We start from the raw sequence: 12,704 nt of genomic DNA, 5'->3' as shown, positions 1-12,704 counted from the left end.
CACATATTTGCCTACTGTCCTGCTTCTGTTGAAATATGTAAAAACACTGCGGACATTTTCCATCAGTTTTGTTTGTCTTAACAATATATTTTGCCTAGTAGAGAATGGGAATCTGCAACTAAACATATGAGCTAAATTAATACACTGGTTTATAGTAAAAACTAAATGTTTAGTAAAGATTTCCTGTTCTCTGCATGAATTTTTTTCTTTTTTACAACAAAAGTATTGTTATCTATGATTAGACAATCACTGTCAGCACTTATTTTATGATATATAGTTTCATCATTTGAACCTTTTCTGTAGCATTCGTAATGTTTGTGTTGTTAAAGTCCTGCAATTTTTTATTTTCTTTAATAAAAATTTTTTTCACAAAAAACTCTTAACTGATCTTGAACATCTTTTTCTAATTCTAATTCTCAATTTCTTTCTGCACTATGGCTCAAAAATAAAAAAACAAAAAATACAAAAAAATAATAATTAATTAATTTGCTAGGTATGATACTTTGATAAAAACACACACACAAATCGCCCACTTTGCTGTATTGATTGAAAAATACGGGATAGATTTAAACCATTTTAAAGTATAGCATAATTTTTTAATTTGTTGGTTTATAAGGTCAAAAGTGCCGAAGGAAGGTTGTGGCGAGTTAAACTCAAGTCTTAAAAGCACTTGTTTAAAGATATCGATATTATTAGATTAATTCTTTTTTTATTGCTAACTATATTTTTAAATAGTTTAAGTTTAGCAAAAATATTTTAATAACTTTTTGCCTTTCATTAATCAATAGGGTCTTTATTTCGAGAAAAAATTGTAAAATACTGTAAATAATCAATCAAGTCTTTTTATATGTAATTTTGCAGTTTTTAGTAACTTGTAGGCCAATTTAGCGATGGGGATGCAAATTATGTTTAGCCTTAAACAAAGCTTGCTACTGCAATGAGCATCATGTATAATAAATCAATCAATCAACATTTGTATAGGAATATTAGAAATCTGTCTAGATTTTACATCCAGATAATTATAGTCTTTTGTAAAAGCGATGATTTTTAATGCTGCCCAAATAGCATTTTTAATATCAAGTCCCCTGTAGTGAATTTATAGTTAATAATAATTGAAGCTGGTAAAATAAACTTAACTCAGCCAATTAATAGATATATACCCATATATTTTTTTAAATTTTTTTATTTTCTTAAACGTGAGCCCCCTGGGAGTCTGTCTTTATGTATTTTAATAATGGAACAGTAGACCACCTTGAATTTTTATTTCTATACTACTGTAACATTATTAATACCTCTGCAGGGTAAAGGCCCGAGGAGAATAAACTACAGTACGATAAATATATACCCTAATGATACAATCGTATTGTATTACTTATAAAATCACAAAAGTTATCGAGTAACAGTAGTAAGTGATAAGAATCATCACTCAGTCAGTAAGAATATAGCCACCAGGATCAAGTATTTGATAAAAGCTTATTCTGATCAGAGCTGACGACACAAGTAGGCGCGTGCCACCCCAACTTTTTTTTCTAAAGGATCTTATTTATTATTATTATTTTTTTTTTGTATAGACAATTCAAGGTATAGAGGACTCTTTTAGATTATGACGATTGTGCTCCTCCACTTCGGAACCCGTGTTTTCGACCATGATGATATAGTAATCTGCCTGATACACAATCACCCATTCAGGAGATATAAAACTAGTTGCCCCAACTGGTTTTTATTATATACCAATTCAACATTTAATGGTATTTGTTTATAACTAAACTAAGTTTGCTATCGTGAAGTTAAATTTTTTATTATACTGTGCTTTATAAGCACAAAATAAAGACGGTCCTCCAACATCAAGCGTGAGTGAAAAAAGTTTCAACTTTTAAAAAGCTGGTAACATTTAAAATAATTATAAAATAAAAGAAACTTTATAAATTAGTTTTTACATCTTTTTAAGTAACTAATGATACAACAGCTGGTTGAAATAATTTAATTTATGTTAAAAAAAATTAAAAAGTGAATAAATTTCCTAACAAAACATACTAACATCTTAATGTTTAGTGTTGGAAAATTTCCGAATATTTGTTGCTTTTTATTGTCCACAAGTATGCGCGCGCATGTTTTTTGAAAACGAGAATGTAAAGATTCGGAAGTCATCGATAAATAACAGGGTAAAAAAGTTTGAGAAAATTTTGAAAACAAGTTATCATAGTTTCTACTTATAGTTATATTAAAAAACTCAACAAAATACCAAAAAAAAAGATAAAACGCTAAAAGCGACGATAAAACGATGAAAAAAAATATGTATGTATGTATATTCAAAAACAAAGAGTTACAGTCATAGTAGAAGTTTTTATAAAATTATAATAAAACGCATATTTTAGAAACAAAAAAATGAGTTTTATAAAACCATATAGGTTTAATTGCAATAAACATTTTTTGAAAATTTCCAGAAATTTTTAACCCTAGATAATAATGAAACCTTTTAAATTAAGAGCGAATATTTAAGCATTATCTTTAGTATGGTTTTGAGCAATCATAGCATAGCAAAAAATTAAAATATTTACGAACAAAATTGAAAGTTTGATAGTCAATGCGGCGAAGTGCATAAAGGAGTTCAGCCGTATTTTCGCAAAGTATTTTTCTTTAGTACTAATATAGCTGAACTAATTTTGTTCTTTTTATTGTATTTATTGTTTTTGACGTGAATATTTGGCTAACTTTTTCACATCTGGTTATATTCTACTTCACTCATCACAAACATTCGTGATATTTTTCAACTTGTTTTAAAATAAAGTAAACCCACAATCGCGATTTATTAGTTTGAAAACTGTATCTAAAATTTTTCTATAATTCTATACTTACCTGACTGGAAAGTAAAGTCCGATCACGAAGGGGCTTCTTTCAGAGTGAGGCTGGTGCATTGCACTTCGCATCGGCTGACCTCTGCGATTACCGCTAACGTCGGTAACTCGACAGTATAATTTCTGGTAGCGGAAGCCTGCGTTCGCGCTCGCTTCCTCCATAAACTCAATTAAACTAATCAGAATTCGAACGTTACTCGCGCCGCCATTTCAATCAAAATAATGTTTTGTCTTTTAATCTTTTTTAATTTACTTTTTTTTTTTGCATTAGTACTTGTATACGGATTACACAATGAAATCTTTATATACATATTGAAAAAAATCGCAATTACCGAAATAAACAAACGAAATAGACAGTTAAACTTGTAAAAACAAAATTTGAATTTTAAAAAGCAGACAAGCATTGTTAAAAGTTTACCAATTTTGAAGTAACATAAACTAATTAAGATGCTATTGGCTTTAAATAAACCAATACCCTATCAAATAAGCCGAACTTTTTATTGAATTGTTTATTTTAATTTGAATCTAAATAAATATGTTCATTGAATCATTCGAAATAAACTCGTGCTTTTTACAATTCTTTTTGGTTTCATGACCTCTTCTTTTTTAAACTTTTCACACACTTAAAAATAGTGCAATATTAATAGTTGCTTGTAACTAATTTATAACAATTAAAACAATCAAAATGCTTCTTTCGTCTGGGCTAGTTTGGAGGGAGAAGCTACAAATTATATATGTGCTATGTAATTCCTTTTTTGTCCAAAAGTACAAAAAGTAATTACATAGTACATATTGGGCCAACTAAAATTTGATAACATAGCTTTGTGTCTGATATTTGAAATTTGGAACACATAGCCATGAATGTCCATTCTATCAGATTCCTACGTCATCCTGGTGATTTTTTACAAAAAGACTGTTTTTAAAGCATTTATATTTTTTAATTTATCGTTTTTTAATGCAAAACGTATCTTTTTTGATGACGTTGGTTATTGAAATTTCGACCTTTTATGCAAATGAAAATAAAAAAAATTATTTTATTTATCTTTAGCTAGTTATCAAATATGTTTTCAAAAATGTCAGTTTTACAACTAATCTTGTTAAGTTTAGGCATACATATGTGTTGTTAAGTTTAGGCATACATATGTGTTGACGTTTTATTGCGATGACGTAACCTTTATGTGTTACGTCCTAAACTATTTATTAAGTTAATAAAAGTTGTTTCGACATAATTCGTTAATATTTAACGAATTTTGTCCAAACAACTGTTTCAGCGAGTCAATTTTTGAAGTATAAAGTTAACAAAGTTATGTGGAATTTTTATCTTTGAATTATCAAACTAATATCAGATAAGTTGTTAAATCCACTTTTATCTAGTGCATATATTTGTTTATTAATATTATGTTATTTGTTTGTATTATATTTATTACTAAGTCAATATTATTTTAATAACTATAAATTCAGCTGAGAGGGAAGTTCTAAAAAAACACATTGGATGGAAAATTGGTTGGGAATGTAGGTGTAACTTTTCTTTTTTTAAGCGATTGATTAAGGCAGATCACTAACATTTTGTCATTTCCATTTTAATAATTTTATAATGCGATTGATTTAGTTTTATGATGCGATTGATTTAGTTTTATTTATTTTGATATGCCTAGTAATGATGAGTTTGAAAAAAAAAAGAGAAATAAAAAAAATTTTGAAGCCATCAAAAACGAAGAACTTTTTAAAATGCAACTGTCGCAAGCTCCACCCAAAAAAACAAATCACCAGATGCAGATGACTTTTTAATTTAAATAGGAGTCAGGAGCTACTGAGTCAAATTGATCAATTAACTCATATAACTAAAAGTTAAGTTGAATTCTCTAAGAAATCATGCAATCTTTTCTATGTCTCACACACCTGCTAACTCTAAAGTCTTAAGGAGGACAATGCAATCTCTGGAAAGTGCTTACAATGTGTGAAGGTAGACAAGGTGGAAACTTAAGAGCTCTAGGTAAGTTTCATAATTCAATTATTGCTCCTGTGATTTTCTTTATAATAACTTTAGTTAATGTAGTGCCACCTGTTTTGCATATTATGCTATTTTATTAGGAAATGAATTTATCAAAATCAATTTGCAGGGTTGCCACCAAATCAGGAAAATCAGGGAAATCAGGGAATTCAGAGAAAGTCAGGGAAATTTAGATGTGATCAGGGAAAATCAGGGAATAAGGATTGAATTAGTTAAAAATCAGGGGAAATCAGGGAATTGTTTGATTTTGTACTATTTTGTTTTAATGTTTTAAAAATGTTTTATAGTTAACTAATTAAATAATTATACAGGTCAAAAGATTATAAAGCGAATATAAAATATTTTATTATTTTTATTACAATTTATTTCGAAAAAATAAATTATTCCCATATTTCGACTAAATCGACTTTTATTCGATGTTGATTTCAAAAATGTATTAGCCGATTTAGTCGACAGTCGAATTATTTATAAGTCGTAACAACACTATTAATTTGTTAGTCTTATTAAACTAAAGTTTGACTCAAGTTAGTCGGTTAAAACAAGATAAACAAAATGTTGAATAACTGAAAATATATTAAAAGCAAAAAGTAATGGTACAATGCCGTCTTCTATATTTGTATAGTGATTTTTTTCAGATTAGCTTTATAATTCTTTTTCTTTTGTTAAGGTGCACCAAGAATACCTAACGGTCTTATCACAGAGCTCCGCAGAAGAGTATTTAACTAGGTCTACACCTGCTTTCTTATTAATGTCATTTTCCTGACAATTTTACTGTATTTAAACAAAATTAAAAAAAAAAAAAATGGATATAGAGATAATATGAAAATTATCTATATAAAGTTTCTAACTATATATATATATATATATATATATATATATATATATATATATATATATATATATATATATATATATATATATATATATATAGTTAGTTACTTTAATAACTAAATATATATATATAATAATAATAATAATAATAATAATAATAATAATAATAATAATAATAACAATAATAACAATAGTAATAATAAAATTATTACATATATTTATATGACTGATTCTTGTTTTATAGAGCTTCGAAAAATGAGTTTGCAAATATATTGTCTATAAAAAGATGAGAGATATAAAACATATTATCGAAGAAAAATTTAGTAAACGAATTTTTAATGTAGTTTAAACATACTTTAGTTGATTAACTTTTTCATTTTACTTTTTAGACAATGAAAACGAGAAAAACAAAATGCTGAATAACTGAAAATATATAAAAACAAAAAAATAAGGGGTTATATATGATACATGGGTAAATATGGTAAGACACTTGTAATTTTTAACCATGAGCGAGACTAGGTTTTTCATACCGAGACGAGACCGAGACGAGAAGTTAGTACTTCTCGTGAGACCGAGAACGAGACGAGACGAGAAATTTAACAATTTTTGAAAACAAATTTATTAAAATCCAAGTAAAAAAAAAATATGTATACATAGTTTTGACAAATAGACACAAATGACATTGTTCAAATGTAAACAACTTTATCAAATATTAATTCAGAACTTTTTTGCCAAACTTTTCCAACAAAACAATGTTTTCTCTGATTAAGATGATTTGTACTACTTTTTCTGGGTGTAAGTTGTGTCTGGATGATCGGACGACATTTCTACCTGAGCTAAAAACTCTCTCTAATTTAGTTGAACTTGCTGGAATAGCTAAAATTTGTCTTGCTAATAAAGTTTTTTCAATTTGACTGCAAGATTCATGTTTCTTGCCTAGTCGTTCACGCAGTACATTGGCAAATAAGCAGGAAAATTTAGTTCTTCTAAGAAAGAATCCAGCTTTCCTTCAATTAAGACACCTGTGTGTCTGCCTGGGAACTGTTCGACTAAGGTTCGACGTGTTTTTATAAGCTCGACGATTATTGCTTGTTTAAAAAATGGAAGAATTGAACAGTCAAAGAACTTGTATTAATTTTTGCGTAAAAAATGAAATAAAGTGTAATAAAGTGTGTGAAATGTTGCAAAAAGCCTATGGTGAGTCTGCTATGAAAAAACAAGTGTTTACTAGTGGTATTAGCGTTTCAAAAAATGAAAATTTCAGGTATTTTTTGAATACACCTCGTATTGTATTGTGATTCTATTTTTAGATTATTTTTAATGATTTTTTAAAATTTTTGTCATTAAGGTACTCCAAGAAGACATAACGGTCTTATCACAGGACACCGCGGAAAAGTGTTTAACTAAAACGTTCACGCCTCCTTCATTATCAGTTTTTTATCTAGCTAGGGCCGGCATTAATCCTCAAACCATATGGTTTTGATTATAGACTTTAACCAATGCACCACGGCTGCTTAAATATAATAATGGGGCTTTTTATTTATAAAATTTATTGTTATGTTATTTTTATTAAAGAGCAAACTGTATCATAAAATAGCATACGTAAAACAGCGTCTTCTTTTTTTTTTTATATATAAATCTTTTTTTCACGACAATAAGATACATATAATTTTCAAAAAAAGATGTTATTATTACTATTATTATTGTTATTATTATTATCTCAAGGTACAAAAAAAATTAAAATTTATTTTAAAAAACAAATAATTTTTTCGTTTTAAAATTTAAAAGCTCGCTATCAACGAAGACAACTCTTCATAATATCATTCAGCGCAAGTCATTAGATGGTATTAATCCAAAAAAATCCTGTGGAAAATCAAGGTCCCCAACTTCAAAAACTGACAACGTGGTACGCCGTTTGGCAGTTGACATTCACAAATTCTTACTAAGTAGCCTTCTATTCTGAATTTTCGTGCTCACACAGTTCGAAGACGCCTTATCAAAGATTTTAGCCTTCCATTATCCCGTGCTACTTTAAAGTCACACCATTCTCAAAAATATTCGTGATCATGTCATGTTCTTAGACAAAATGTTGTGACAATTGTTGTGCTATATATTCATGCAATCTTAAGGGGGCTCACCCCCCTCAAAAATATTTCGACAACTTCCAAGCTCATAGGATTTTTAGGGTATTCATTGGAAAGGATATTATAATACACTGTGGACCAGAGTGACCGCCAGGTTGAGTTGTTCCCCAGGTCTAATTTTTTTTTTGCAATAGCTAGATATACATTAGTAGACACCATTTATAACATTTAGAACTTCTGGGGTGTTGGAATTTTCAAAAAAAAAAAAGAGACAAAAAAATCAAAAAATAGCTATACTTATCACTGTGGACCTGAGTGACCACCAGATTAAAATGTTCCCTAGGTCTGATTTTTTTTTCAATAGTTGGATATACACTATTTCTAACATTTTGGGAAGACACTATTTCTAACATTTTGGGAAGACACTATTTATAACATTTAAAACTTCTAGGGTGTTAAAAAAAATTGAAAAAAAAAAAATTAAAAAATAGGTGTAACTTATCCTATACAAATAAAAGCACAAAGTAAAAAAGCTTTATGTTAACTAGTTATAATATAAGTCTAAATCTATAAATAATATACTTTACAATATATACTTGAAATTATAAACATTAAATTAAATTATATAATTATTCAGTTTATTTAATGTTTTTTGATGCAAACTCGACAACACTGGATTTTAGTCGTTTTGCATAATCTATATGGTTAACTCTTCGTTTGTATCTATTCCATGTTTTTTTGAATTCATGATGAATAGCTTCTCCTGTTTGCTCACAGTAAACTCCTAGGCCGCAGTCAGTAGAATGAAGAAAAGGAAGTATATGACATACTGCTATGTGAACTTTCCATGTAACACTGAGCTTGATACCCTCAAATGTGGCATGCACGTATTCAATCAAATCTGCATAGGACTTTTTAAACTCCAGAACAGCAGTGCTGATGTTATCCCCTGCTACCATACCAAATGCTTTTGCTTGAAGGCATTTAAACTTTCTAACACAGTTTACTATTGGTAGTAAGTCATATTTTCCATTGTTTATAATATCTCTTTCAAGTATATCCACCAACTTCAGGAACTTGCTTGCATTGTTTCCGTCAAGCCCTATGCCTTGGTAACCTCGAAACATGATGTAGTTTGATTGTAACCACTTCTCAAACAAAGGCCATACACTAACTAGAAGTACTGCAAGTTTATTTACTATTCCCATTAGAACATGGAGCTCAGGAACAGGAACCAACTCTTCGAGAAGAGTTTCAGGATCTTCCTCTTTGTACAAAAGTCTTGGATTTGTAACATTTTTAAAGTGTGACATTTTTGACTTCTTGTTTCCGTCAAGGGTAAAGTTGTTATAATGATCATCCAATGACCTAAGTGTTCGTTTAATTCCAGGCTCAAGAGTGCAGGATCCCTCACAATATAAACAACTGTATTTCCCAGCATGACTACTAATTCCAAACACTGAATTTGCACATTTTAGATCAAATGCAACGTAAAACTTTACATCATTTAAATTCAGGGGCTCAATAAGCTTCCAAAGATTATCGTTAGCTTCAGAAACCCCCTCAACAATGCTATAAGAAAGGATCTTTTTACTCCAGCATCATCTAGCTCTGAATCTGAAAAAGTTTTTTCCAGGGGATTAAACACATTTACAGTAACTTTAAGGAATCCCTGACCTGAATCCATAGCTATTCTCAATATGGAGTCATGTGGATCTATTCCTCTTTCTGTAATGACGTGCTGTATAAATGTAGATGTATCTTTTACATGAACCAATGTTCTAGTAATGGCTTCTTCTCCATCCATAAAACCTACTTCTTTAGAAGTGTAAAATTCATTTATACGGTTATGGAGAGCTTCAATTTTTTCAAAGATGTTCGCTTCAATACAGGTTTGAGTTCCCATACTAGATCTATATTTGGAACAAAAATTCTTTGTTTGATTTTTTGAAAGCTCAAGAGATTTAACCAACTCCATAACAGTACCAAAGGACACCTGTTTCAGCTCAATTCGGTCAGTTTTTTTGTCAGGAGTTCCAACCACAATGTTCAAAGGAGACCCTTGAGTAGCCAACTGAAACTTCTGTCCTCTACAAATATTTTCAGCTTCCATCTTGTGCTTAAGTATACCTGGCAACATACATAAATAAAATATGTTTATTATTTGGAATTTTAAATATGTATTTATATTAAAGAACAGCTTAATATACTTGCCTGAGGCTACCCGTTCTAAATATTTAGGTCCAAGCTGTTCTGCCGCTTCAATGAGATTGTTCACAGCTCTGCTCTCTGTACAGATATGAGCCACTCCTTGCACTAAATATTTTTGTTTGAAAACAAATGAACAAAATTTTTAATTAACTAAATATTTTATTAAGTACAATAAATTTTGTTATGTGAAGCATTATATATATGAAGCATTATATATATGAAAAAATAAAACAACAATAATAATAAAATTCTAACCTACAAAGCCAAAGCATGTTGAACATAGTCTGGAAGACTTTGCATGTTCAGAATCATTAGAAGCACTGATTTCATCAACAATGTCTTTGATATTTGATGATCTTCTAAGATGCAATCTATCAATCTAAAATAATGGAAAAAATATTGATCAGTAAGTGATATTATTTTAGCATACTAAATGGTATTTTACTATACACTATGTAAGTTTAACTATATATATTATATAATTAAATTTTAAGCTTACACTGTAAACAGTAAATAAATAGTTAATAAATAAATAGTAATTAGTTGTTTATCTTATACAACCTTATATACATGTTTTGTATAACTAATATTTATATACTACAATGTAGTATATATGTAGTATGTATGTAGTATGTATGTAGTATGTATGTAGTCTACATACATACATATTATACTCAAATACTTCCATGCATGTCATACTTAAACTAAGTATATGTATATACATATACTTATCGTGCTGTATATATAATATATAAAGTTATATACATTTTAAGTCTACGCATACAATAGAAAAACTGAAAGTTTTTTTAATAACACATGTATTATTTTTTCATACATGTATATGTATTAATAACATGTACTAAGTAAATGTTGTAATAACATGTATTAAAAAAAAAATCTGTTCTATATTTTTAGTTAAGAAACTGTGTGATTGTAAATATAACAAAGTATTAACTAGAAATTAATAATAATTATTATACATAAAAAAACAGATTAACATGAATTTTACCTTGGATATCTTCACTATCCAGTTCCCTAGGTACTCCACCTTGTTCTTGTCGAGATCATAGAGGTTTCTGTGGCAATTGTTACAAATAACCTTGGGATAGTTGGTTACATCTAAACTATACTGACTCCAGACGAAAGTTTTTATCTTTGTTTCAATTGCTGGAGTGATCTTTTGAATTTTAGATGACTTTTTCCCGAACTGTGTAAGACAAACAGCACACGTTTTATGTAAACAGTCCGCCATTGTATATACAATTTAATAATTTCGCGGACTTTCAACCGAGTTTTCACCTAATTTATAAAGATTTTTATGGCTAAAAATAAATATTTTTGAGCAAATTTTTTTTTGACTTTGTCCGATCACTCAGAAGTTTTTAATGTCATAAATGGTGTCTACTAATGTATACCCAACTATTGAAAAAGAAAAATCAGACCTGGGGAACAACTTAACCTGGCGGTCACTCTGGTCCACAGTGAATAGTGTTTAAAAAAATATGTTTTCATTTTTAAAAAATGTCAGCTGTTGCCATGGTTACAAATTCAAAATGGCGAAAGTCATAAATTCTTGAAATTTGGAAAGCTTATTCCTTTGGGTTGGTACACTATTTTTCAATGAAACTTTCTAACATTATTTATTTACATTAGATGCATGCAATAAACCAAAAAAAAGTGAAATATTATTTCGGGAAGAATGACTTTTTGAGTTTTTAAAAAATAAACAATATTTTTCTATATTTTCAACATAAAATTGAACTTTAGACAAGTTAATCACAGACAATATAAAATATTTAAATCAAACTTTTGGTTTATTGCATGAAACAATCTATTATGTGTGTTGTGTGAAAATATCAGCTCAAAAGCTATAATAGAACCAAAGTTACCACATTTCTAAATTCTATTAAATTCGGAAAAAATGCAATCTGAGAAAATAAGCAAAACGTAAAACATTTTGTAAAAAGAGTTATAGTAAGATATTATTTTTTGAAGCTTTTCAATTCTAAGCATAATAAAATCAATTGAAAAGGTGTTTTGATAATGGAAATTTATACAACATCTACATTATCTATAATTTTATATAAAAAGACTATATCACATGAAAAACATTTTTTATCAAAAAAACGATATATAACTAAAAATAAGAAAACAGCATACCCAGAATGAAAAAACTAAATAAAATAAAAAACAATATCTTTAAAATTAACTTTAAAATAATCCTGCTTTATAGGTTCTTTCTTCATTTTGCTTTTTTTATCATCTTTTTTTTTTTTTTTTGTCCTCTAATTTGACGACAACGGAGAACATTTTTAAAGTTATTATGTTTTATTGAATTTTTAATCCTTTTGGTATTGATTTTATCACACCGAAGATTGGTATAAAATCCTGGAACAATATTTAGTCTTTCATACAAATTAATAACAGCTTTAGCTCCAATGTTAAAGTTAAAATGAAACAGTAAGTTGAAATACAACTTACTGTTCCATTTAGCGATGAAAATCCTCGTCTTTGCCAGGTGCCATCACATGACACAGGTATATCATAAAAATTATTCTGTGGTTGATTTTTGGATAAGTCTTTTAGTTCTTGAGCATCATCCATAGTTTGAGTGGCAATAAACTTAACACTTTTTTTTATCATAAAACAATCTTGTTATAGTTATTTGATGTAAATGGTGGTGGAAAATTCATAAGTGCATTAAAGCGATTA

The 12,704-nt window shown here is 28.5% G+C and overlaps 1 protein-coding gene and 1 non-coding gene across 3 annotated transcripts; one reads left to right on the top strand and one right to left on the bottom strand.

Moving 5' to 3' along the window:
* Window positions 1–2,848: 2,848 nt before the first annotated feature.
* Window positions 2,849–3,013, top strand: LOC124808342 (U1 spliceosomal RNA). The gene has a single exon (XR_010642815.1). It is a non-coding gene; the product is annotated as a U1 spliceosomal RNA (small nuclear RNA).
* A 5,293-nt stretch (window positions 3,014–8,306) lies between these two features.
* Window positions 8,307–11,670, bottom strand: LOC136088157 (uncharacterized). 2 transcript variants are annotated; one of them, XM_065811835.1, is made up of 4 exons: window positions 11,002–11,666; window positions 10,248–10,371; window positions 9,996–10,097; window positions 8,307–9,911 (listed from the first exon to the last, which is right to left on the bottom strand). In XM_065811835.1, exons 1-4 carry the CDS (start codon window positions 11,242–11,244, stop codon window positions 9,295–9,297), a joined length of 1,086 nt encoding a protein of 361 aa, XP_065667907.1. In that variant the 5' UTR covers window positions 11,245–11,666; the 3' UTR covers window positions 8,307–9,294. The 2 variants fall into 2 exon arrangements, with proteins under 2 accessions (XP_065667907.1, XP_065667906.1); XM_065811834.1 differs by having other exon boundaries at window positions 8,307–10,097; window positions 11,002–11,670.
* Between the last annotated feature and the right edge of the window lie 1,034 nt (window positions 11,671–12,704).

Source organism: Hydra vulgaris, chromosome 12 (assembly GCF_038396675.1).
Source record: "Hydra vulgaris chromosome 12, alternate assembly HydraT2T_AEP".
Classification (NCBI taxonomy): Eukaryota; Metazoa; Cnidaria; class Hydrozoa; order Anthoathecata; family Hydridae; genus Hydra; species Hydra vulgaris.
The sequence above is the reverse complement of the archived record's forward strand: the minus strand, read 5'-3'. Positions and strand labels throughout refer to the sequence as shown.